The sequence below is a fragment of the Tasmannia lanceolata genome, unplaced genomic scaffold, assembly GCF_043159265.1.
Source record: "Tasmannia lanceolata isolate RefF3 unplaced genomic scaffold, GAP_Taslan_0.1 ptg000025l, whole genome shotgun sequence".
Lineage (NCBI taxonomy): Eukaryota > Viridiplantae > Streptophyta > Magnoliopsida > Canellales > Winteraceae > Tasmannia > Tasmannia lanceolata.
Genome location: NW_027518702.1, coordinates 12,300,654 through 12,327,075, shown reverse-complemented (window position 1 = coordinate 12,327,075; position 26,422 = coordinate 12,300,654). Strand labels below are relative to the sequence as shown.

General features: G+C 39.5%; 1 protein-coding gene across 2 annotated transcripts; it reads left to right on the top strand.

Moving 5' to 3' along the window:
* The first annotated feature begins 13,725 nt into the window (after positions 1-13,725).
* LOC143858182 (uncharacterized) lies at positions 13,726-26,118 on the top strand. 2 transcript variants are annotated; one of them, XM_077368823.1, is made up of 6 exons: positions 13,726-14,034; positions 15,048-15,274; positions 15,843-16,101; positions 24,866-25,033; positions 25,130-25,285; positions 25,699-26,118. In XM_077368823.1, the coding sequence occupies exons 1-6, from the start codon at positions 14,005-14,007 to the stop codon at positions 25,870-25,872; spliced, it is 1,014 nt and encodes a 337-aa protein (XP_077224938.1). In that variant the 5' UTR covers positions 13,726-14,004; the 3' UTR covers positions 25,873-26,118. The 2 variants fall into 2 exon arrangements, with proteins under 2 accessions (XP_077224938.1, XP_077224937.1); XM_077368822.1 differs by having other exon boundaries at positions 13,730-14,034; positions 24,854-25,033.
* Positions 26,119-26,422: the final 304 nt, after the last annotated feature.

Below are 26,422 nucleotides of genomic sequence, written 5' to 3'. Positions count from 1 at the left end.
GTCCATACCTGCAGCAATAAGGCCAGGCTAGAGAACGTGATATCCTTTTCAGATGCAGATCTCGACGGCCTGATCCTCCCGCATGATGATGCCCTGGTCATCACCATGCTGGTGGCGAACTGGGAAATGAAGAAGATCTTGGTCGACAACGGGAGCTCCGCAGACATCCTCTATTATCACGCCTTCGAGCGGATGCTGATCGGAACTGACCGTCTGAAGCCGGCCAACTCTGATCTGTTCGGGTTCTCCGGAGAAGTTGTCAAAGTTGAAGGGCAGATCGAGCTTCCAGTTCTTATCGGGGAGCCGCCCTGCCAGTCCTTCGCCATGGTGAACTTCTTGGTGGTAAGGACCAAGTCGGCCTACAATGCGATCCTGGGACGCCCCGGCCAGAATCTCCTCCGAGCTGTTCCCTCCGCCTATCATCAGAAGATGAAGTTTACTACACCAGGAGGTATAGGGGAAATCAGAGGGGATCAGCCCCAGTCGAGGCGGTGCTATGCAGCGGCACTGAAAGGGAAGAATGCGTCCTAGTCTCTGCCAATCGAACTGTTTGATCTAAGGGATGAAGCCCAGATCCCTTTCTACAGCGATGATGACCAGAGGCTTGTCCGGATCGGCTCTGCCTTGTCAGAGGCCGCGCAGCAGGATCTTGTTGAGTTCCTCAGAGCCAATACTTGAAGGCCTGTAAAGAATCTCTGTAATGAAATTCCAAAAAGAAATAAAGTGGAGTTGTCACTAAACTGTGTCCCTCACTTTTGAGTCACTAATATATGCCAGCTCCTCCAATCAAACTCTAAGTGTTTGCAGACTTAGCTCTCAGCCTAAGTGTTTGCAGACTTAGAGAGCAGTAGCGGTGCAGAGGTTCACTCCGGCCGGTCCGCAATGGCTTGGAGGTCAGTTCCAGCCAAGGGCCCCCCGAGTGTAGAACCTGTTTGCAGCGCAGACTCAGCAGCGGTGCAGAGGTTCACTCCGGCCGGTCCGCAATGGCTTGGAGGTCAGTTCCAGCCAAGGGCCCCCCGAGTGTAGAACCTATTTGCAGCGCAGACTCAGCAGCGGTGCAGAGGTTCACTCCGGCCGGTCCGCAATGGCTTGGAAGTCAGTTCCAGCCAAGGGCCCCCCGAGTGTAGAACCTGTTTGCAGCGCAGACTCAGCAGCGGTGCAGAGGTTCACTCCGGCCGGTCCGCGATGGCTTGGAGGTCAGTTCCAGCCAAGGCCCCCCCGAGTGTAGAACCTGTTTGCAGCGCAGACTCAACAGCGGTGCAGAGGTTCACTCCGGCCGGTCCGCAATGGCTTGGAGGTCAGTTCCAGCCACGGGCCCCCCGAGTGTAGAACCTGTCTGCAGACTTAGACCTCTGCAGCCCAGCGGTGGTACACTCCGGCACGTCCGCAATGGCTTGGAGATCAGTTCCAACCAAGGACCCGCCCCAGTGGAAACCACCTTGAAGATTCTAAGTGTTTGCAGACTTAGCTCTCAGTCTAAGTGTTTGCAGACTTAGACCTCCTCAGCTCAGCTCTAAGTGTTTGCAGTGTTTGCAGACTTAGACCTCTGTAGCTCAGCGGTGGTACACTCCGGCACGTCCGCAATGGCTTGGAGACCAGTTCCGGCCAAGGACACCCAGTGAAAAACCACCTTATAAAGCCCAAGTTCTGAAGACTTGGATCCAAGCAGTGGTTCACTCCGGTCCGTCCCGAAATGGCTTGGAACCCAATTCCGGCCAGGGACCACCCGTGGAAAACCACCTGAAATCCGAGTTCAGAAAAATGGGATCCTGCATTGGTGGTTCATCTCGGTTCGCCTCTAAATGGCTGTGAGCCAACACCCGGCCAGGAGAGTACGGGGGCCAAAAACCACCCATGATGAGTGGACAATGGTGCTTCGAATACTGTGGTGGTGGTAACAGATGAACAGAGCGAAGGGGTTGGAGACGTTCTCACAGTCTCCACAAGTAATCACACTTCTCCTCATGATGAGTGGATTTTAGATTCAGGTCACTCTGTTCATGTATGCTCCAGGAGGGAATATTTTGATACATTCCAAGAGACAAGGACGGGTGTAATGTTCTTGGGTGACAGGTCTACTTGTGACGTCACGGCAGTTGGAACGGTGAAGATCAAAATGTTTGATGGAGTGGTTCGTACTTTGGATGGTGTGGCATATGTCCCAAAGATACGGAAGAATCTAGTATCTCTTGGCCAGTTGGACTCTAGGGGTTGCAGGTTTTCAGCTGCAGGTGGAGCCATGAAAATCACACGCGGCTATACAGTTCTGATGAAAGGAGAAGAGTGTGGTGGGTTGTATCGTCTGGTCGGGGACATGGTGACTAGTGTTCCGAAGATCTTGATGGTTAGTTGGAAACGGAGTGGTAGCGCGTGCACGCATAGGGTCTCTTTCGCAGTTGGTGCAGAGACATGTTTCCATGTTGCAGACGATGGTGAGAGGATGACAATGCCTGCGATGGGGATGATGGATCGAGATCCCTCTCCAAGGTTGACTGGGTGAGTCAACAGGTTGGCAGCTACACATGTGCATTGGCCGTGTTGATCGAATTGGGAGGAGTCAGAACCAAGGTGATTCGAGGGCGTGTAGCTGGTACTTCAGAAGGCCAATGGTGGGTTGCGGTGACAGCGGACCGGTGGCAACATCAACGAAAAATCTTCAAGTGACTGAGAAATAAACCAAGGTGGAGATTGTTGGGAAAGTTGCCTTATTTCTCACCCATCGTGGGTTACTTGGGTGGGAAGGCAAGAGGCATAGAATAGAAATTGCCTTTTGGGTTTTTCTCTCTTTGGGTGTGGCAAGAGAGTGTTGGGGTGTGTTGGCTGCCTCAAGGGGGAGAGAAAAAGAGAGAGAAAGAGAAGAAGAGGAAAATAGAGAAGGAGAAGAAGAAAAGAGTTTATTCTTTGGGTTTCTTCTTGAGCTCTTCTTGGGATTTCTTCTTGGGTTGTCTCTTGGGGTTTTCTCTTGTGGGTTTCTCTTGGGTTACTCTTGTACGGTGTTGGGTTTGAGAGAGCAAGGAAAGGGTTGCGGGTTTGTGGGTTTGAGATTAATCCATTGTAATCCTTGTATTTTGCTTTTCTCATAGTGGAAGATCGTGTTTCTCGCCCGTGGAGTAGGCTTTCCCGAACCACGTAAAATCTTGGTGTTCATCTTGTGGCTTGCTTGTGTTTATTTTACTTTTCCGTTTAATTTGTGCACGATCGGATCGGATTTGCCCAGCGGATTTTCTCAACAATATTGACCAATGGGAGAGCCCTTCTACCCTTTTTTTGCAAGGGCTCTTGTGAGGTTAGCATTCCTTGCATAATAAATACAAGAAATGTCATTATCTCACACAAAATCCTATTTTGTATTTAAACTAGGCTACTGATATTGGTACGTACTTCCATGTTTTAATAAATGCACAAACTCAACTTGTAATTTCTTTCTTAATTTGCTGCTTATGAGAGCTTTTTGGGAGCTATTGTAAATTTTAGCAACTGTTTAAATAATGAACGACAAGATGTGTTAGTGCAATTATCAAAACATGGTAGTGCAAATATCAGAAGCCTTAAATTATTATTATTATTTTAATTCCTCATTTGAACCATCAAGAGGATAAATATAAATAAAGCACCTATATCATATTGTTTTAGGAGTTTTTATATGGTTTGTGCCTGTATAGTCCAGGATTTTTTAGAAAGTACTAAACGGGCCACATCATAGGATGATCCAAACCATCCAATTTGATGAGCCATAACATAAATACTTTGTTCCCCAAAAATCTTTTCCATATGATGATCCTAGCCATCTGGACCCATAGAGGAACTGCATATTATTGAAACCTTTATAGATCGGAGAGCTAGGATCATACAATGAAAATGATTTTTGGGCCACAACCTAATTACATAGTGGCCCATCAAATGGACTGTTTTGAACATCTTATGGTGTGGCACGTACAATACTTTTTGAAAAATACTAGGTTACACTAGCTTACACCATTTAAAATCTCTTGTTTTTAGCAATGGAGAACATTTTGAAAATGTAGATTTGAGCTCCCTTCCTGATGGCACAAAAATAAGCACCCAATTCGAGGTAAACACGTGGCGAACACGTCCCGGGGTAAAAATGTAACTTCACCTTAAATATAGAAGCCCTACAACCCTGATGGGATGGCTCGAGAAGGCAGCCGCCATACAACTCTAAGGCTCTGTTCATTTGCATTCCCGAGAAAGCAAATCCCTAGAAAACAACCTCTTTTTTCCTTGACAAGACCTTGACAAGATAGAATTCTGGTGTTCACTTGCTTTCCTGATAAAGTAACAAACCTAGGTGGAAAATGTCAAATAATGACATGGAAATTACCAAAAATGATGTGGAAATGTCTCTTTTCTCACAAGTGTGGGAAACCAAATCCCGCTATTTTGGTCAGATTTGCTTTCCCGAGAAAACTAGTGAAAAAGGTGGGCAAGCAGTTTCTCAGAAAACCTTTTCCTGCGCACGTGAACAGTCGCGGGAAGCCTTTTCCTACACAATTTCCCTGGATTTTTTTTCCTAATGCCACGTCAGATTCCCGGGAAACCTTTTCTTTTCCTTTCCCGGGAAAATAAGTGAACAGAGCCTAAAGGCATGCCATTACAGGAAATTTGACAGCCTTAGCATAGTCTAAGGAATCTTTTATCCCAGAAAAGCTGGCAAGCAAGGGATATTGACGAGATCCTGGCAATCAAGAGATATTGATGAAATCCCGTAGTGTAGGAAACTAATCCTACTTAAAGAAGGAAACCAGAATCCCAGCCAATCAAGGGAAGGCCCCAGGGAGGCAACTTTCCCTCCAGAAATCCCAGCCAATCAAGGAAAGGCTCAGAGAGGCAACTTTCCCTCTAGAAATCTCAGCCAATCAAGGGGGATCCCTCTAAGAGGCAACTTTCCTCTCTTCTCCGAGGACCTCCATCTAGATAAACAGTCCTAAGACTCAGAAGTAGTCATCCTACAACCAGCCTAAACATTTTCCATTACTCATCAGTTGTTGGTCAGATTTAGGCATCGGAGGACCTCCCCGGAGAACATACTCCGTGTGGGTCTTCTGACTATTTCCTTGTGCAGGCAGACCTTCTTCTCTCTCGAAGCCAGCTGAGCCCATCACTAATTTTGACCGCAACACTTCCTTTGTCTTTCAATAGAAGTGGCCGGTGGCTCCAATGGTTTATGCCTTTCTTTTTTCACAATACAGATTCCCGTAGCAATGCTCTTTAGTAATATACTAACTATGAGAAATTTCATTACCTCCCAACAAATACTATTTTAGATTTAAATTATTATTATTCTAATTTCTCTTTGGAACTATCAAAAGATAGAAAGAAAGAAAGGTTTGCTAGGCAATTTCTCTGAAACCCCATACTATTGCAAAATTATCCAAGCATAGTAGCCAATCACTTGATTAACTTATCCAAGGATTTCTATCCCCGGTGTAGAATAGCCACATTGTGGGGCTATGCTTATTCATCATGGGGTCCCACATCTTTTCACTAGGGTCCCATTGCTCTCAACTAGACCTGGCAAACGGGTGGGCCGGGCCGGGTAAACCCGCGAGTGATGCGGGTGCGGGTCACACGGGTCGGGTCAGGAAATGACCCGCATTTTTGCGGGTTAGAATTTACGTGACCCGCGCGGCCAGCGGGTGGGCCGGGTCAACCCGCGGGTCACCCGCAAATTCAAGCAGTGGTTAAATTCAAACGATTTTTTTAATTTAGGAAAATGTTAAAACTTAAAAGTAGGGTATGGCCGGCACCGTGGGATGATCCAAACTGTCCATTAGATGGCCCACAGCCTAAATAGGTTGTGCCCCAAAAATCATTTCAATAGGTTGATCTCAACCCTCCGATCTATAGAGGGTTAGGATCAAGTGATCAACCCTCTAACATTCAAATCGGAGGGTTGTGATCAACCTATGGTGCTAGCCATAACCTATTCAGGCATCAAACCCTTAAAAAATAGATTAGCATGACAAAATCACCATCCTTTGAATTAGAAAAAAAAGCCATCTAACTAGATTAGCATAACAAAATCACCACCCTTAAAAAAGCCAAGTGACTTGCGGGTGCCTGCGGTTGACCCGACCCGACCCATGTTTTGCCGGTTGGGTCACCCGCTGGTTAGTTTTGACGGGTCACTAAAACTCAGACCTGTGCCTGCAAATTTGCGGGTGGGTCGGGTCGACCCGCGGGCACGGGTCGCTTTTGCCAGGTCTACTCTCAACTAGACCTGGCAAAAAGTGGTGACCCGGACCCACGGGTCCACCCGGCCCGCCCGTAAATTCCGGGTCTGGGTCACCAATCTGTGACCCGTTTGAAATTGACCCGCGGGTGTCCGTAGAGAAGTACAAAAATTTTATTTTGGCCTTCTTTCCGTAATTGTCATAATTTTTTAATTTTCTTTGTAGTTTTTTTTGTAATTGTCATATTTTAATACATTCTTTTGGTATTTTTTTTGTTAATTTTTCTACTTTGTTTCCATTTTTCCATAATTTTTCATTTAAAACTTAATACCCGCATGATTATTATATATTGCTATTATTTATTGCTAGCCACCTTTGCGCAAATCATACTTCTGCCGATCTTTGCAGCAAAGGATGGGCGACAAGCCAAAAAGTAGCCTCGGCGAAGGTGGCTAGCGAATCCCTATACAAAAAAAAAATCTTAAAATAAATACGTCAAAAATTCGGGTGACTCGCGGGTCGACCCAGCCTGAACAGGCCGGGTGTGGGTCCAAGCTCAATGACCCGTAAAATTTTCTGGGTCATTTTGACCCAGCCCGTTTGACCAGGACCCATACGGGCCGGGTCAAACCCGGCCCGGCCCGCCCGTTTGCCAGGTCTACTCTCAACAATGGGCACAAGTGAACTTAAGTTCTATCAAACTATCTCCTTTAGAACTGAAGTTTATGATCCAACAACAAATGATGGTATTTGATAATGATTCGATAATGATCTAACAACAAAAGATTATATACTCGCATTCAACAAACAATAGCCCTTTGGATCAAACGGTACGGATCATTTAATTAGTGAAGCTTTTGGTTAGTGTACAGTAGAGATTGAGGCAAAGCTTAGATTTTGGTGTTGGAAAGAATTGCCTCCAATTTATAGAATGGAAAAAAGAAAGCAGATACAGGGCATAAAAGCGTGCAAAAAAATTATGGGGCCTACCTATATGGATAATCTAAACCGTTAATACCACCAAATGAACGGCTTGGATCATCTAAATAGGTGAGCCACATCGTATCATATAAAATCTTCTTATTGGATTGGAGGAATTTTTATTTTATTTTTTAGGTTTGGAGTGGAAAAATATTTCTAAAATGTACTCCTTTTTTTACACACTGGAAAATATAACTTAGAACTAACCCTAATCATTTTTATTTACCGTGATCATAATATTTCCCTCTAAAGAGAGGAAAGAAAAAACTTTCCCTGGCAAAAAAATTCAGTCATAAATGTTTTTCTTGCAATCCAAACAGGGCCTAAAAGATCACAAGATGAAACGGCTTACCTTTGCTTCATTAATGTAAAACTCACACAAAAAATTGAATCTATTTTTACTTCATATGTACTTTGATCCTGTATGGATTTAAGTCTCTATGTAAATTTATAGGGAAGAAAAGCAAAAAACAGAAAGAGAGTGGTTGCATAGAGATGAAAAGGAAAAAGGAAAGGAAAAAAAAAGTCACTAGCCTTGATTATAAGAAAGAACGAACTCTCTCTCTCCTCACTCTCTCTCTCTCCTCACCATGTGATGTTTCCTCGGGAAAAAAAGAGAGAGTAGTTTTATAGTGAAGAGGAGTTTTTCTGCTATATTGAGATAGATTCCAATATGGCCTTCGACACTACTCAGCTTGGAGTAGGCCTAAAGATCCAAGCAACGGAAACAGTTTCACAATGGCATATTGGGTTTGAATGCCTATGTGATTGGGGTTTGCAAACAGTCTTCCTTCATCAGGAACTCGTTGAGAGAGAAACATGGGATACGATTAGAATGGACTCATCTACCTATGTTTTGCCGTTTGCAAAGAGAGAAACACGGGATATGATTAGAGAAAGAGGGAAAGAGAATTTAGGAGTCGATTAAATTGAGAGAGAGGGTGAGAGAGATTTTAGGAAGCCAAGGAGATTTTTTAGCTAATTCAACATGCTTTGAATTTTTCTTTTTTCTTTTTTTAGAAAAAAGATAAATTTTAGGTATAGAAGGGGTGCCACGTGGCAGCACCATGTTGTGCGATATTCAACTTTACTTATATACTAGTTGCAGACCCGTGCGATGCACGGGGTGGCGAGTAAATTAGATTGGTTACATGTAAGTCCACCACAATGGTGCCAATATCTGTGTTCTCGTGTATAATTTTAAAAAGAAAGATTTTCCGGTAATTAGACCGTCTCATAGGAGCAAACCAAACGTAGAAAGAAAGATTCTTGGTAATTCGACATTTCGACCCACTCAAAAGAGTATACCAAACGTTTTAGACGTAGCTTTAGCTTTAGACGGACCCATATAGAATGCTTGATTATATTTATACACGTCCCATGTGGGACCCATGAATATGCTTAAATTCAATCCTGAGAGTGATATTTGGATTAATGGCTGTGATGTATTTTTATATGGTGTAAGGCCGTATTGTCAAGTATTTTTCAAAAATTACTGTACTATAGGATGATCCAAACCGTCCATTTGATGTGCCACAATGTAAATAGGTTGTTCTTGAAAAATCATTTCCATAGTATGATCCCAACCCTTCGATCTAGAGTGGTTTCCATAATTTGTAGTTCTCTAGATCAGAGGGCTGGGATCATCCTATGGAAATGACTTTTGGGCACAACATATTTATGTTGTGGCTCGTCTAATGGACGGTTTGGATCATCATACGGTGTAATCTGTACAATGCTTTCTGAAAAAGACTGAACAATTGGGGCATACACCATATTAAATATCGTATAATAAAATATTGCTGATTTTTAGTAGAATTTTTCAACATGTGTTGTGCCCTAAGACCGTCATGGACAGAGAGATACATGCATGTGTGCAATCAAGACGGCTGATCTTTTGCCTATATAATAAAAAATACATGATTTTTAGCAGATTTTTTCAACTTGTATACTTAAAACGTCATGGGAGAGAGATGCAAGTATGTATGCAATCAAGACTGCTGATTTTTAGCCTAAATTTTCTCTCTACAGATATGACTTTGAAAACGGCTTAGAGAGGGTTGCAACTGAATATGGATGGTTAGAAATTGGAGGAAGGCCACTACACTGGATACAAATGCTGCGCAGAAATAAAAATAAATATTAGACTTGAAAGAGAGAATTGGGAGAAAGTAAGAAAGCTTTATAGAACAAATGGGTACATAGGCAAGAGATACCTTTCAGCCCAATTGAAGAAAAAATGGGAACAAATACTTTGAGTAAGCCTCTGTGATTCTTCATTGATCCTATCTTGCATTGGAGAAAAAACCAAGTAGATAGTAGGGCTTCTATTCTTCTACCTGTCAAAAACCTTCACACAATTCAATCTCCAAAATGAAACCAAATAAACTCTGGAAGAGAGTCCACCCAAAATCTCCAACTATAAAAGTATTCGAAATCATTTAATTGATAGAGAAAAAAAACCACATGAGCAAATTAGACATACCTGCATCCTGATCATGTTGAAATTAATGTGGGCATCATCGACTACTTTGAATTTGATCAGAGAATGAACCTAAGCCCTGCTGGAGAAAGAGTTTTGGTAGGAGTTTTTTTTGTCCAGAAAATTACGGTAGAAGAAATCCATTTTAATATTCTGAAAAAGCGTTAAAGAAGCACCCTGACATATTGAGAGAGGATTTTATGGGATTTAGAGGCTGAATTAAAGGAATATAGAGAGTTTTTTGGGATTTAACTACGGTCCTTATGTTATTTACACGTTATTTTAAAACCGGGTAGAGAGAGGAACTAATATACGACATCGTATGGGAAAGAAAGTTTGAAACGATTTAGACTATTGGAATTCCGACCTTCCTAGCTCAGAAAATTTGCCAACACGTGATAAATAGAGCTTGTTAAAACTGCGGGATAGAGGAGGGGCTGACACATGGCACCACCACAAAATTAGTATTCTAAAAAACTATCTATCTCTCTATCTACGGAATTGCAACTTTTTTTAAAATTTCATGTGTATCTATTCATAGAAGTACAATAGGCATTACTTTCCATAAATATAGCGTGTATCTAATCTATATATACAACTTCTGTGTATCGTCTCTTTTAAGAGAGAAAAATATAGATGCCAATTCTGTGTATAGACCCTTAATTTTAGGTGATATTTCCATTCCTTGATTTTAGCCTTTTTTTTCAAATCCAAAATAAGAAGCTTATTTTACTATTTTAGGAGATTTAATCTGTGGAGAGATATTATTTTAATCAATTCTTGATTTTTGGCGATTTTTTCATTCCTTGATTTTAGGCGTTTTAAATTCCGGATGCCACATCCCCTTAACACATTTTTAAATTTCGTTATTAAGGTTACATGTGATAGAGGAATACGTGTAAAACGGTGTGCCACATCCCCTTAATGCGTTATTAAATTTCGAAATGCAGTGGGGGTGACACGTGGCGCAGCCTTAGCTTCCCACATTCAGCTTTACTTATACTAGTAAAAAACCCCGTGCGATGCACGAGCCGACAAAGAACTGTACGGACCACATCATAGGTTGATCCAAACCGTCCATGTGATGGAACACAACATAAATAGGTTGTGCCCCAAAAATCATTTCCATAGGCTGATCCTAGCCCTCCAATCTATAGAGGTTTCCATAATTCATCTTAAATCGGATGGTTAAGATCACCCTATAGATTTTTTATTAAAAAAAGCATAAAGGAGGGGGGTAAGATTGAAATTATGTTGCTTTAATGAGTGCCTTTGTTAAAAAGCATAAAGGATGGGGTAGGATTGAAAATATGTAGGTTGAATGAGTGCCTTTGTTAAAAAAAGTGATGTGTGATTCTCATAGAATTTTTAAAAATTTCAAAAAATTCTCTTCTCTTCTATTCTGCTATATAGTATATAGATATATATTAGTAATACCCGACGTGCGATGCACGACACTGCAAAGAAAAAGGACTATGATACTAAGAAAAAAATTAGTTGAAAATATGTAGAAATAATATTTTAACCACGACGTGCGATGTACGACACGGCCAAAAAAAGGAGTATGATACCCGCGTGCAATGCAAGACACGGCAAAAAAGAGAGACTATAATAAAAAAAGAATTCGTTAAATATACGTAGAAACAATAAGCAAAAAAGTATGCATGTAATGAAAAAAATGCAAAAGAAAGAGTTTTCTAATTACTTTTTCTGGAAAAAAAATATGCACGACACGACGGAAAAAAAGTATATGACACAAAATTTCGTAATTTATTTTTGTGTAAAAAAAATAAAAATATGCACGACACGGCAAAAAAAGGAAAGCATATGATACAACATTTTGTAATTAATTTTTGTGTAAAAAAAAAGTATATGATACGAAAAAATGTTATTTAAAGAATATGTAGAAAAAATAAGTAAAAAAAGTAGCTAAAAATAAATAAAAAAAGTATCATATACTTTTTCTAAAAATATATGATTTTTATATTTTTCTAAAAATATTTTCTAATGCTTTTTAACAAAGGAGGGGGGTAGGATTGAAATTATATCGGTTTAATGAGTGCCTTTGTTAAAAAACATAAATGAGGGGTATGATTGAAAATATGTGCTATTGTTAAAAAGCATAAAGAAGAGGGTAGAATTGAAAATATGTGGGTTGAATGGGTGCTTTTGTTAAAAAGCATAAATGAGAGGTATGATTGAAAATATGTGGGTTGAATGGGTGCCTATGTTTGAAAAAGTAAAAAAAAATGTGAGGTGTAAATTCCATAGATTTTTCAAAAAATTCAAAAAAGCTTGGGCTTTTCCATCCAGCTTATTATAGTAGATATATATAGAATATAGATAGATAGATATATAATTAGATTTGAAAATTAATATCTGCACTCCTTTCAATAATTCCTCTTCACTGCTTATTTACTGCTTTGTTAATTGATATATGCACATTAATTCGTGCTTTGCAATTAATACCTACGCTCCTTTCAATAATGGCACTTCACACCTTATGTCGTGCTTTATTGATGGACATTTCAAAGCTTAAGCATGAAAACCAAGGAAGAAAATGAGGATAAAATTCGAAATAATCGAACCAATAACGAAACGTGTCTCTCTCTAGCTGCGTCCCCCTATTTTTAAGGAGACCCTCCACGTGTCTCTCTTCCTTCCCACCACATTTTATTTCCCCATTCTCTCAAAGAAACAAAACATCAATTAGGGTTTCAATTTCTCTTGGTATTTGCTTTTGCTGATTCTGTTTGATTTTCCCTCTTTTGGTTTTTGTCTTTTCCTCGGTCTATGGAGATCACATATTTCAATCTAATTGAAGAGCAAAAGTCTGGGATCTTTATATGCAGAACACATATTTCAATCTGATTGAAAACCCAAAAAGTCTGGGATTTTTTGAAGAATGGAGATAGAGGTAGCCATTGTTTTCCTTTTTTTTAATATTTTTTAGGGAAGTGTTATCAGCACTAGTGCATTTTGATGAGAGCACTACTCACTTTATTAAAAGTACGGTATGGCCCACACCATAGGATGATCCAAACCGTGCATTAGATTGGGCCACAGCTTAAATAGGTTTTGCCCCAAAAATCATTTCCATAGGCTGATCCTAACCCTACGATATTAATGTTAGAGGGTTGATCCTAACCCTCTATGGAAATGATTTTTGGGGCAAAACCTATTTAAGCTGTGGCCCATCTAATGCACGGTTTGGATCATCCTATGGTGTGGGCCATACCGTACTTTTAATAAAGTGAGGAGTGCCGTCATCAACATACAACAGTGCTGATAACATTTCCCTTTTTTTTAATCTGGGTATCTTTTGTAGTTGGTATTTTTAGTGTTTTTTGGGGGACCTCTCTAGGTAGAGATATCTGCAGTTTCAGGATAGCTTCTATATGCTCCACGTGGCAGTAAAATGAAAGATATGTGGGCCCCACATGGGTCCCACCGCCCCCACAACGTAAATATGTTGTGCCCCAAAAATCACTTTCCTAACTGTCCGATCTATAGATGGACTTCTCATTATGGAAACGTCTATAGATCGGAGGGTTAGGATCATCATGTAGAAGTGATTGTTTTTTTTGGGCACAACCTATTTTCGTGGTGACCCCAACCAATGAACAGTCTGGATCATCATAAAGAGTGGACCCTACAGTACTTTATTTGAAAAAAATACTGGACTATATAAAGCCACACACATATAAATACTCATTAAGGGAACGTTTGGATATAGGTATTTTTCTTTCTTGGAAAGAACTTTCCTTAAAAAACAAGTTTTCTATGTTTTTGGCAATGTAATTTAATATGGTTGATTGGTTGTAGTTGGGGTTTGGGGATTTATCTGGATGGGATTTGGGGATTTTCTGGGAGGGTATTAACCTTTCACAGCTGTTTGATTAATAAAAGACAAGATGAATTAGTGCCATTATTAAAAAATGGTAGTGCCAGTATCAGTAGCCAATGTCAAATTAATACTACTATTCGGTCTATCCTAATTCCTAAACAAGGCATTCCGTTGGGTTTGACCAAGCAAATTGGAAGAATATTTTTCTTTACTAATTTTTTGCCGCTTCGATGTAATCATGAGAAGGCAAAGAAAAGGATAAAAAAACAAAAAGGGAGATAAAATCGAAGATGGGAAAATCAACAAGAAGAAGAGGGGAGAGAAATAAAATGAAAAGTGTCAATGAAACCGAATGCCACGACGAAAATCTCGAAATCAAAAGAAACTTTCTGTTTTTCTTCGCATGAAAAAAAAATCTCTGTTTCTTTTAGGAAAGGTTTTTCCTTTCCACTAGAAAAAGTTTTCCTCCTTTGAAGAAGAGGAACAAGGAGGAGAAGAAAATGTCGGATGATTGCTGTTTCTTCAGTAAGGTAATTCAATGTTTTTTTTTTAATCTTTCATTTGAGATCTCTTTATTTTGACTGAGTGCAATGCAAAAAAGTTAGAAGAGAACATCTATCAGTTTTGGGTTTTTCTTTTTCATGTTTTTCTGTGTATGGTTTGATCTGGTGTTGTATAGATAATATCTTAGCTCGATATTTTGTGTAGTTGATTGATATGAAGAAAACCCAGATTGTAGTTTTTTTTTGTTTTGCTTGAAATTAAAGAAACCCAGATTGTAGTTTCTTGTTTATAATGAACCAAACCCAGATTATTGTTTCTATTTTTACTGAAGAAAACCCAGATTGTAGTTTTTTGCTTTTATTGAAGATAACCCAGGTTTTAGTTTTTTTATTTTTATTGAAGAAAACCCAGATTGCAGTTTTTTATTTTCACTTTTTTTCCCAGATTTTATTTGGATGAATGTTTTTAAATGCTTATTCAGGTCTCTAGTCTACGTGTGTAGTTCTTGTTTTTATTTTTGCTTTTTTCCCCTGATTTTCTTTTTGTGTCCTGACTCCTGAGTGGTTTTAAATTTCGACCGAAATCCGAAATTTCAGGTTTCTGATATGGTACATAACCGAAACGTTACTTTATTTCGACAGAAAATTTAAAATTTCGGTCGAAATTTAGCTATTTCCAAAATTTGTGCGAAATTTTGTAATAAATAAAATACAATTTTTAATATTTCGTTGGATTTCGTCCGAAATTTCAGTTTCGGCGATGTTCGAAACCGAAATTTAAAACCATGGTCCTGATTACATTCTCTAAATATTAGTCTAATGCCGGATCAAATGTTATACTCCATGAATTTCTAATACCTTTACTTAAGATTTTTTTTGAAAAGTAAAAATTAAACCTTTACTTGAGATTTGATTGTTCTCTGATGAATTCTCTTATGTTGATTACATTATATCATCTACCTTTTTTTCTACATTCACCTCTATGTAGAATCCATATAATGTTGTTTTTTTTATTAACAGTTGGGAATTTTCAACTGCAGGATACCCTTGTCATAAAGCCTCCTAAGAAGTCTCCACTTTTATGGAGGATGTTCCTGTTATTCTTTGCTATGATTTGTGGAGTTTATATTTGCTTGATCTGTCTAAAGCAGATAAGCACCCCTAAGTACTTGAATGTTCAAGTGCTAGATCGGCCTTGTCATGTATCTGGTATTCAACCATGGGAGCGCCTTTACATGCACTATCCAAAACCCAAAACTTATAGCAGGTAATTGGAGTAATTGGTTGTTTCCCATGGTATAAATGTTTAAATAACACCAACTTTAACGCCCTAAGCTTTTGGAGAAGGCGTTATTTAATCTTTCATACTTTAACACTCCCCCAAACATGTGGCCCCTCTTTTTTTGGGTTGGCCTACACGTGGCACATGTGGCCCCACTTTTTGGTTGGCCATTGCATGTGGAGTTTTTAATATCAAGGAGTTTTGAACTGAGGACCTTTGCTCTGATACCATGTGAAACTACCCATTACTCCAAAAGCTTAACCTGTTGTAGAAGGCGTTATTTAATCTTTTATACTTTAACAAACAACTTCTTGAAATGAAATATCCACGTGTATGGCCAACTCAAAAGAGCGGTCATATGTGCCATGTGTACGGCCAACCCCAAGAAATGGGGTCACATGTGAGGAGTGTTGAAGTATATATGATTAAATAACACGAACTCTTAATAGCTTAAGCTTTTGGAGTAATTGGTTATTTTCACAAACGTCTAACACTGGCTTTGAATTTGGATTCTCCTTTGCTTATTTGAGTGATGTTTGGGGTGTATAAACAGGGGTGAGTGCATGTGCAACCCGGTTCGGCTCTTTGCAATTTTGTCAATACAGAGGTCTGGAAGTGGGTGGTTTGAAACTTTGTTGAACAGCCATGTCAATGTGAGCTCTAATGGAGAGATCTTCTCTGTGAAAGAAAGGAGAAGTAATATTTCAGCTATTGTGAGTACATTAGATAATGTGTACAATCTAGATTGGTTTAGTAGTGCATCAAAGAACGAATGCTCGGCTGCGGTTGGCTTTAAGTGGATGCTTAATCAGGTATGACCTCTCTCTGCAGAACTATTTATTATTTTGGATGATAACGGATTTATTAATAGCTGTAACTTGATGACATTGACAGGGACGAGGGGTCCCACCAAAGCAAAACTTATACAGCAAAAACTCAAAAAACCTTCACAACATTATCCATTAATACACCCCACCTCAAAACACCCAATCACACTTTATTCCATTCTAAAATCATTTCGGTAGAGAACTGAATCATTTATATATTGGCAAAGAGCGTAAAATCCAACTCCGTCCATTGCCAGCATGACTCCCTACAAACTACAGTCCTGTTCAGCCAACCTTGTCACCCTGTAATACTTTTGCTCTGTAAGATTCTGCAATAACTTAACGGTCCAGCCCACCTTGCTAGCAGATAATGAAAGATGCAATGCCCTAAGAGCTGTGGCTGTCCCTGTATGAAGTGGCTGGAGGAGTTATTTGCAATAGTGCCACTTGTCAATTCTTCTATATGATTGAAATAGAATTTGTAAATTCTTCTATGTGGTTGAGATAGAAAAGGATAAAGAAATTCAACTTGTCGCAGATGTGATGAAGTGCTAAAAAAGTGTTTTAGCAATCTATGAATGACTTAAAATGTAGGGATGGACTTTTGTTCTGATATGTGCTTCTCGGGATCTAACATGAAGGCCATACCCTGAATCTCAGTTGGTAGTTGGATTGATTGATGCATTGGCCATCATCATCCAGTTTGTATTGGCTTGTCGCTCATGAAAACAGCTTGAGCAAACCCTTTTGCTTGCAGTTGTGGATGCAAGTCACTCGAGGTACATGCATTATTCAAGATATTGGTGCAGATGTGGATTGGAAACCGTTTTGTGATTAAGTGATTTGAGAATTTTTTCCCGGTTAGAGGCAACTTTTATTATTGAACCAGTGCTTCGAAACTTTTTGGATCAACCATTAGCTCGCCCTCAATCCTTTTTTGTCCCTACTTAGTCACTGAAAAACTTTGTTTGACTAGACCAAATAAATTAAAAATTCCTGTTGGCATTCATTGACTTGCTCAAGTCAGCTTGTTTTTGTCTTGGACGAGTTCTCGACTTCTCGTCTTATAAGTTTTAGACATTGATCAATGCTGTCGTTGTGCGTGAAGAACATCTCGCATTCCTGACAAAGGAGGAGATGCCCTCTAATGTTTGCATGCTTGATATGGTAATCAATCAATGTTACAGTAGTGTGTGAATTACATTTCTCCAGGCTTTCTTTTTAAGTTAAACAAGTGGGATATTGTCTTATTGGTCTATTGCCTTCCAGACTATCATGTGGAGGATTTAAATGAATAATTGATTGTTTGATTGATGAGTGCTACTTTAATGGAATTATTTTCACGAATAATGCTACATTTTGCTGAGAATGTAGTTGACTTGATTTAAGAGGTGTCCCTTCTTTCGGGGGCATGTGATCTGAAAGACTCCTATGTATCCGTTATTTCGAATATGTTTGCCAAATGCAGCATGGTGGGCCTTTCTTTGTGTGGAAATTTTACTTACGTGACCGTGTTCTTACCCTTGTGAACACTGAACACAAAGGAGATTACCTCTTTCTCTTTTTCTTTCCCAAGTATAGTGTCTCCTCCATGGGAATATCGTGATGTTGAACCATACTTAGGACAGATGATTCGAGTCTGTTTCAAATCAGATTTGGCTTTGTCACATTTAGACTGTTCAAGACCTCCTATCACTGATACATTGAATGGAGAAGCCTCTTTGAGTCACTAATCATCCAATGTTTATGGGAAAGACCAAGGTTGCCAGAGCGGTAAGCGGGAAGCAGAGGCTCTTGGGATGGTGGGAAGCGGGAAGCGTGAAGTGCCGGGGGAAGCGCGAAGGGAAGCATCGAGGAAGCTCTAGGGAAGCGTGATAGGGAAGTGATGGCGAAGCGTGTTTCCCATATTTGTGATTCTAATTACATTAAAACGACGGGGAAGCGTGATTCCCAGTTTTTTGGGAGGCATCCCGATTCCCGATTCGGAATCGTGTTCCAAGGAATCTCGATTCCCCGATGTAGGGTGTGATTTCTGCTTCCTTGGGAAAGACACCATCTCATGTCAGTTTTAACTAGACAAGTGATATGGATTTTGGTTTTACCTATTATACCATTTTGATCTTAAGATGATACCCAAGCCTTTCATCACCGACTTTGGCTAATGATTTTGAATTTAGGAAATCAACATGTGTCGAGGACAATCATCTATATTGGACCTTGGAAGTGTATGTGAAGTTTATGAGAAGTGCGCTTCCCTTAAATTTGGGAAGTGAGAAGAACTTAGCTTCAGAAGCAAGCTTATGGGTAAGTAAGCTTCCCATCAAACTATGAAGTTTCTGGTAACTATGGATGTAACCTTAGATGGATAAAGCCACATGAAACATTCTACCTCCTGGTGGGGTACACAATCAAGTGGATGCAAATGGATCTTCTTGGTAAAGCTCTTGATTCTGATTCGATATCAGCTTACCTGCCAAGAAAGGAGTAGAACTCTTGATTATTATTGTTATTTATAAGTTGAAGGCCATTTATAATATAAGTTCGTGGAAGGCCATTTACAATAAAAGTTTCAATGTCTAGGTCAACTGAGTTTTCTGAAGATACTATTCTAACTGTTGGTAAAATGTTTGTACCTATCCAACATCATATATTAGGAAAGGGAAATGATATTTCGACCCCCGCCCATTTTTAGCCATTCAATCCCCTTAGAATTACTTTCATCATATTATACAAATTCCTCATTTTTTTTTCTTAATTCTTCGTCTTTTCTACTTTGTCGATTTGCAGAGGGCGAGCCTTGGCGCAACGGTAAGGTTGCTCGATTGTGACCTGGTGGTCACAGGTTCGAGTCACAGAAACAACCTCTTTGCAAAGCAGAGGTAAGGTTACGTACATCTAGCCCTCCCCAGACCCTGTAATGGTGGGAGCCTCGTGCACTGGGCTGTCCTTCTTCGTCTTTTCTCTCTCTCAACCTCTGACCACCTCAAAACACAATGCTCCTCCTCCTCTCTCTCTCTCTCTTGCTTGGAGATGGTTCACAACAAATTGTGGAGCCCGAATCTCCCCTCCGCCCTTCTCGCTCTTGGTGCACATTAGCCCATGCCAGGGCCTCTTCTTCTTTTAGATTCATATGCATATACAATGCTATTTTTTATTGATCTTTAGTAACATTTAGTGCATGTGCTCGTTCAAGATATGGAAAAATAAGAAGTTCAAGAGATAGAAGGGATATGAGTTTTAGCCCTGACTTTGTAATCTACATAGTAGAAGGGACAAGAGAAAAACTCAAATCTTCTATAATGTTAGATTTAAATGTAGAAAGTGACCATCAAACCTATGAGGAAGCCATAAAGTCACATGATGCCGCTTTTTAGAAAGAAGCCATTAATGACGAAGTGGATTCTATCATGGGTAATAAGACTTGGTATTTGGTTGATCTACCACCTGGATCTAAACCTATAGGGTATAAGTGGATCTTCAAAAAGAAGATCAAATAGATGGAACGATAGAAAAGTTTAAAGCTAGGTTAGTTGCCAAAGGGTTTACTCAAAAATTCGGAATTGATTATTTTGACACATATGCACCAGTTGCTAGGATTTCTACCATTAGAGTCTTGATTGCTCTTGTTTCCATATACAAACTTCACATTCACCAAATGGATGTTAAAACAACATTCTTAAATGATGAACTTGATGAAGAAGAGTACATGGAACAACCTGAAGGTTTTATCTTACCTGGTCAAGAGCATAAAGTTTGTAAATTAGTCAAATCTTTATATGGCCTAAAGCAAGCTCCTAAGTAGTGGCGTGAAAGATTTGATAAGATATTAGTCTCTAATGGTTATAGAATACATGAGTCAGATAAATGTGTATATAATAACTTTAAAGGTGGCAAAGGTGTGATTATATGTTGATGATATGTTAATATTTAGTACAGATATTGAATGTATTCAAAGTACTAAATTATTTTTATCTCAAAACTTTGATATAAAAAATATGGGTGAAGCAGATGTGATCTTGGGTATAAGAATCATAAGACATAACAACTGTTTGATTCTGACCCAGTCACATTATATTGAAAAATTCTTAAAAAGTTTAATCATTTTGATTGTTCACCTGCTTCAACTCCTTTTGATCCTAGTGGGAGGTTATATCTTAATTCTGGAAGGACTATTTCTCAACTAGGGTATGCTAGTGTGATTGGTAGCCTTATGTATGCTATGACTTGTACTAGGCCAGACATAGCATTTGTTGTGGGTAAGTTTAGTAGGTTTACCAGTAGTCCAAATTTCTCTCATTCGAATGCAGTCTATAGAGTATTAAAATATTTAAAGAAAACTATAGACTATGGTTTATGTTATAGTGGGTATCCAACTGTAATAGAAGGATACACTGACGCTAGTTGGATAACTGAGCGTATAGATCGTATATCAACCAGTGGGTGGATTTTCACCCTTTGGTGGGGGAGCAGTCTCCTGGGCCTCTAAGAAACAGACATGCATAATAACTTCAGCTATGGAAGCAGAGTTTATAGCTCTGGCAGCATGTTGTAAAGAGGCGGATTGGCTTCGAAATTTGTTACTCGCAATTCCGTTATGACCTAAACCTATGCCATTGATTTATGTCCACTGTGATAGTCAGGCCACACTATCTATGGCATATAATCATGTTTATAATGGTAAGTCCAGACATATAGGACTTAGGCACAGTACTGTGAGAGAGTTACTTACTAATGGAGTAGTAACTATTAATTATGTGAGATCAAGCCAAAATTTGGCTGTTCCATTCACTAAAGCTCTTGCGAGAGATATGGTGTGTAAAACATCATTAGAGATGGGGTTAAAGCCATTACCAAATGGTCACCAATGATGGAACCTCGACTCAACACTTGAATAAATATCAAGTCTTGAGTTCAATGAGTCAAAGTACATCATATGAAGTGATTGCAATTACTATAATATATTATATTTCCATCCCAAGGTAAAGTGGTTGGTATCTGTAATATATAAAAAGAAAAGGCTGAGCATTTGAGCTCCTAATAGACTTATAACAAAGTGTTTGGCACTCTTAATAAGTCTACCTATGTGAGTGTGGGAGTGGTGCCGCTTCCTATGAGACATGACTAGTCTTTAGAGCGCTCATGAAACCAAGATATAGACACAAGGCCAATACATGTGTCGGTTTTTTAGAAATTGCCAAAAGAGATGAATTCTTATGTGTAAGACGTGTCCGGTTTACCAAATAGAATCGCTAGTTCAAAGACATGTCTACTATGCAATTCTGGTTAACTTTGATGTGTTTTCACTAAGTAAAGGTTCAAATCGAGAGATACCTTTATTTATGCATAAAAATTCCAAGCCTAATGAGAAAACTTTCTTTGATTTTGAAAATGGTGGGGGATTATTAAAGATTTTTCAAAGTCAAGTGTTTTGTGGTCAAAACAAATTTTGAAAAATATTTTCTTTTAGTTGTCTGGGAAAGGAAAAACTATTTTTTGAAAAAGTTGTTTTTTGCTTTTGCTTTTGGAAAGAGTGTAGAAGTGCATTGAAAAGAGTCCCACATTGCTCCGGAGAAAAGTTGGATATGGGCATATATATTAGTTCACCCATTCCTTTCTCTTGTTTGTGTGCACGTGGGGTCTTAGCCATGGGTCGAACCGTAGGACGGTGCAACGCACCGTCTGCGCACGCTCACGCTCACGTGCGGCGTGGGTAATGGGCTATAGGGCGCATAGTGGCGCTTTATTGGCGTTTTTTTAGGCCCACTTTGTACTTTGCACTTCGCACACCATATCGTAGCGAGGAGTGATTGGAGCCTTTAATTTTTCCAGATTTGATCTGGACCGTTGATCTAGACGATTGTGGATCGGTCTAGTGGGTGGGCCGAATAGGTCATTGGCCCATCAAGCCCAGTGAAGAATAGTTCGGTTGGGTTGGGCTTTGATTCGAGCCTAACGGTCGGCCCAGCGGGCCCAGTACTCCAACGGTCAGTGGGTGCGATCCATTGGGTTGTGTCCCTTCCCCCAGCGGTCAAGAATCTAGGGGGTGCTATCTATACAGGGGAGGACGGGATTTTAAATATCCCAACAGTCACTCCAGGATTGATATGGATCATTGAATCGCGTATGGGCGCGATCTAACGGCCATAATTCAAACCGAACTGGAAAGACACTATTCAGGGGTGCTTTTCGCATTGCAAAGTGCGCCTAAAAAAGTGCCACTATGCGTCCTATAGCCCATTGCCCACGCCGCGCGTGAGCGTGAGCGTGTGCGAACAGTGCGTTGCACCGTCCCGCGGTTCTACCCATGGTTAAGACCCCACGTACACACAAACAAGAGAAAGGAATGGGTGAACTAATATATGCCCATCTCCAACTTTTCTCCGGAGCAACGTGGGACTATCTTTTCAATGCATTTCTACACTCTTTCCAAAAGCAAAAGCAAAAATCAACTTTTTAAAAGAATAGTTTTTCCTTTCCCAAAACAACTAAAGGAAAATATTTTCCAAAATTTGTTTTGACCACAAGACACTTGATTTTGAAAAATCTTTAACATTACTTATATGGAAAGGTTGGCGAAACAAAGCCAAATTTTCCTATATGGGCCACAGAAAATCAGAGCCAAGTCAAGCACTGTTTAAAAACTCCCCTTGTTAGTCATCTACTCGCCCGAGTCGGTTTGGTTCCTTTCTAACCTTGGCCAAGTTCTCATCCGAGTCTGAGTTCTACCCTACCAAGTCAATCAAAAAACTCCATTGACTCGCCAATTTAATGAAAAGTTGACTGTATCAATTATTGACTTGCCTGAGTTGGTTCCCTTTTACCATGGCTGAGTTCTCGTATGAGTCCAAGTTTTGAAAGTTGAAACACTGAAGAACAGATTGCTGCATAGATAAAGGTTTCAAGATTGGTGGTTTGGGCCCCCGAAAGCGTCATAATCGACCGATGGTGGAAAATGGTTGAGGGCCACAGCTCAAAACCAAGCTCCTTGTAGTAAAGTTATTTGCTGTTGCAGACAAGGTTTTAAATTTTGGTTTTGGTTTCAGCTTTGGTTGGAAATTTCAGTGAAAATCTTGTAAAATTATAGAAACATATGGAAATATATGCAAGTGATGGATATATTAGACTAATCTTCAGTTAGTGCTACTCAACTCAACTCACTCAACAAAGCCTTTGTCCCAAACTAGTTGGGGTCGGCTAAATGAATCCTATAGAAAAATTTCGTGAAGAATGTGAAAGGAATCTTCCCGCCTCTAATCCTGGCTCTAGTTGGGTTCTTCTACGTGGATCATTTTCTTCCATTCTATCATATCCAAGGTCTTTTTCTTTGTTATGTTCCTAGCTATCAAGTCTTCCTCACTGTTTATACCCAAGTTGTTTTCGGTCTGCCCCTACCTCTTTTTACTCCATCAACTTGGCATGAGTCGCCACTTCTCACTGGAGCAACCAAAGGCCTACGCTGGATATGTCCAAACCATCTTGTTTCAGTTAGTGCTACCCCCCACCCCCAAAAAAAAGAAAAGAAAAAGAAAATTCTTCAGTTAGTGCTGAAATAAGCATAAATACATACTAAAAATATATTACACGAGCAAAAAACTACCAATATTGGTTTAACAACATAAAAACCTAGTGACATGCGCTGTCACACATGTCTGAAAATTTGGTATATACCACATTTCACATGTAATTCATATAAATAGTTATACATGTTGCATGCACATATTCCACATGCAATTGACATAAATATAACCATGTAGCACATATTGCTATAGTATACAACTAATACACTAATGGTTTGGTTCCACCATGCGTTTCGGTTTCGGTGGTGATGGAAAAAGAAATATTTTGATAGTTTTGTGTCGGTTTCAATAGAAGTTTAAAACTATGGTTGCAGACAAAACGCACAATAACATATGATAGAGCTTATGATAGCTAAATTGAAAATAAAGTTGCATACGAAAATCATCATGTTGTCTTCAACTGAATGCCGCATCATTGAAAGGAAGGAGTGATGCCTGCAAAGTGCAAACAAACCCAGAAATGCTGTAAGATGATACAGGGTAGACGGGCCTTTCAAAAAAAAAAAAAAAATGATACAGGGTAAACGGATGACTCAAGCAATGTGACAAGTAATAGTTTTTTTTTTTTTTTTTTTTTGGGGGGGGGGGGAATAGTGTGACAAGCAATAATTATAGGCAGATTTTGAGCCTCCAAGATTGTATAATGGTGCTGGCTTTTGGCTAATGGGAGACAAATTTAAATCAAATGTACGCCATCCAAACTCATAGTTGAATTATCATTATAAGAAATACTAGAATATGGACTTGATTCATAACAGATGACAGTGACAATGATATTTAAAACAACACATAACTAGGAAAGATAAACTACCCATGTTTAGGTTTTTTAGGTTAGATAAACATAGACAACGATCTCTTCAATGTGTCTCCACATTCTAGATACACATTTCACACTAGTTAGTTTCATGGGAATAATCATGCCCATACATGCACTGTATAGACATTTTGGGAAGTCGAAATATATATTGACGCATGAGGTCTTTGAAGTTATTACGTATTTTGCCTTCCATTTCCTTTTCGTGTTTCGAAAAAGTCTCTCATATTTTGCTAGAATAGATGAAAGATGCTATAATGTTATCAGTAACATTTTCCTCCTCCATGTATTATTGTGAGCAAAATGAAGATGCTGCTAAATCCTTCATTGTCATGGCTAATGTCAGGGTGCTGTGCAGTATCACAAAGAAATAGTTGAGTATTTCAATAGAAAGGGTGTTTCCGTGATATTTATGTTCCGAAGAAATATTCTACGCCGGATGATTTCATTACTTGCAAATTCTTACGATCGAGATGCTAAGCAATTAAATGGGACCCATAAATCTCATGTGCATTCACTGAATGAGGTCTCTCTCTCTCTCTCTCTCTCTCTCTCTCTCTCTCTCTCTCTCGTCCACATATGAAATGCCATGTCCTGAATTCCTTGTTTTTATGTGTTACAGGCTGAACTACTTGCAAGATACAAACCCACAATCAATACCACACTATTATTAAACAATCTGGCGCAAGTAGAAAAGTCTACCACTGACGCTTTAGAATACTTCAAGAGTACTCGTCATATTATTCTATACTACGAAGATCTTATCAACAATCGCACTGTAAGCTCGGAAATTATCAACCTTTCTTTTCTATGGTTTATGTTCATCATAGGGGTGCAACTCGGGTCGATTTGTTGGAATTCAGGTTGCGCTTTTACCATAAAATTGGGTGGGGTGCGTTCAACCCAATTCATTTTTTAGCAAAAGCTCAACTCGGCCCGACCCAAGTTTTTTTCAATTTTTATGATAGATAAGCTGGGATCGAACCCCCGACCTCTTGGTTGAGGAACACATCCTTTTACCAATGAGCTAGGGGCTCAGCACTAAAACACTTTTTCTGGTAGGTAAGCTAGGATAGAACCCCCGACCTCAGGGTTGAGATACAGCCCTCAACCATCGAGCTATAGACCCGACCCAAGTTTTACCCTTACTTATCACATTCAAGTTTGCTAATCTTTCTTCTGCTTGTGCAGAAACTTATGGATGTCCAAGAATTCCTTAAGGTGCCATTGAGGGATTTATCGAGCCGTCAGGTAAAGATCCACACGAGACCCCTATCCTTGCAAGTTGAGAACTGGGATGAAGTACAAAAGACACTCCAGGGAACAGAGTTTGAGAACTTTCTTCATGCAGACTATCAAATATAGGATGCTGATATACTGTAAATAGTCTGTCATTTAATCTTTGGCATATGATCGAGCCCCATGTCACCCATTTGATATTCTTCTTCAGCCCGTTTTGAATTTTTTTTCCACGGCACAGGCGAGGCTTCCACATTCCTCTCCCTGTTAATTCCAACTTATCCTGAGCTTTTTTCTTTCTGGTATGTGCCTTCTAATGTATATTTATTATTCAAGTAAACGCTAGAGCGAAAATCGGTTTTTGTGGTGCAATTTTCTCAATCTAAAGCTTGCATTCCATGGCTGCAAATTACTCAGTCTATAATACCCATATATATCAATGTTATGGTTGATGGGTTTTGTTGCAGGCTAGGCAAAAAATACAAAGATAGAACAAGTGTGAGGGGAAAATGGCAGTGATCTGAATCCGGGTTTCTGCTTTCCTATTGCAACCAAACAATGGATGAGCGAAGAACCCGGACCAAACAGAGAGAAAGTTTGATCCATGTTTGCCCTGATCTGATCTTTATTTTGATTCATTATGATCAAACATCCAAATAAACTACCTGAATTTTCA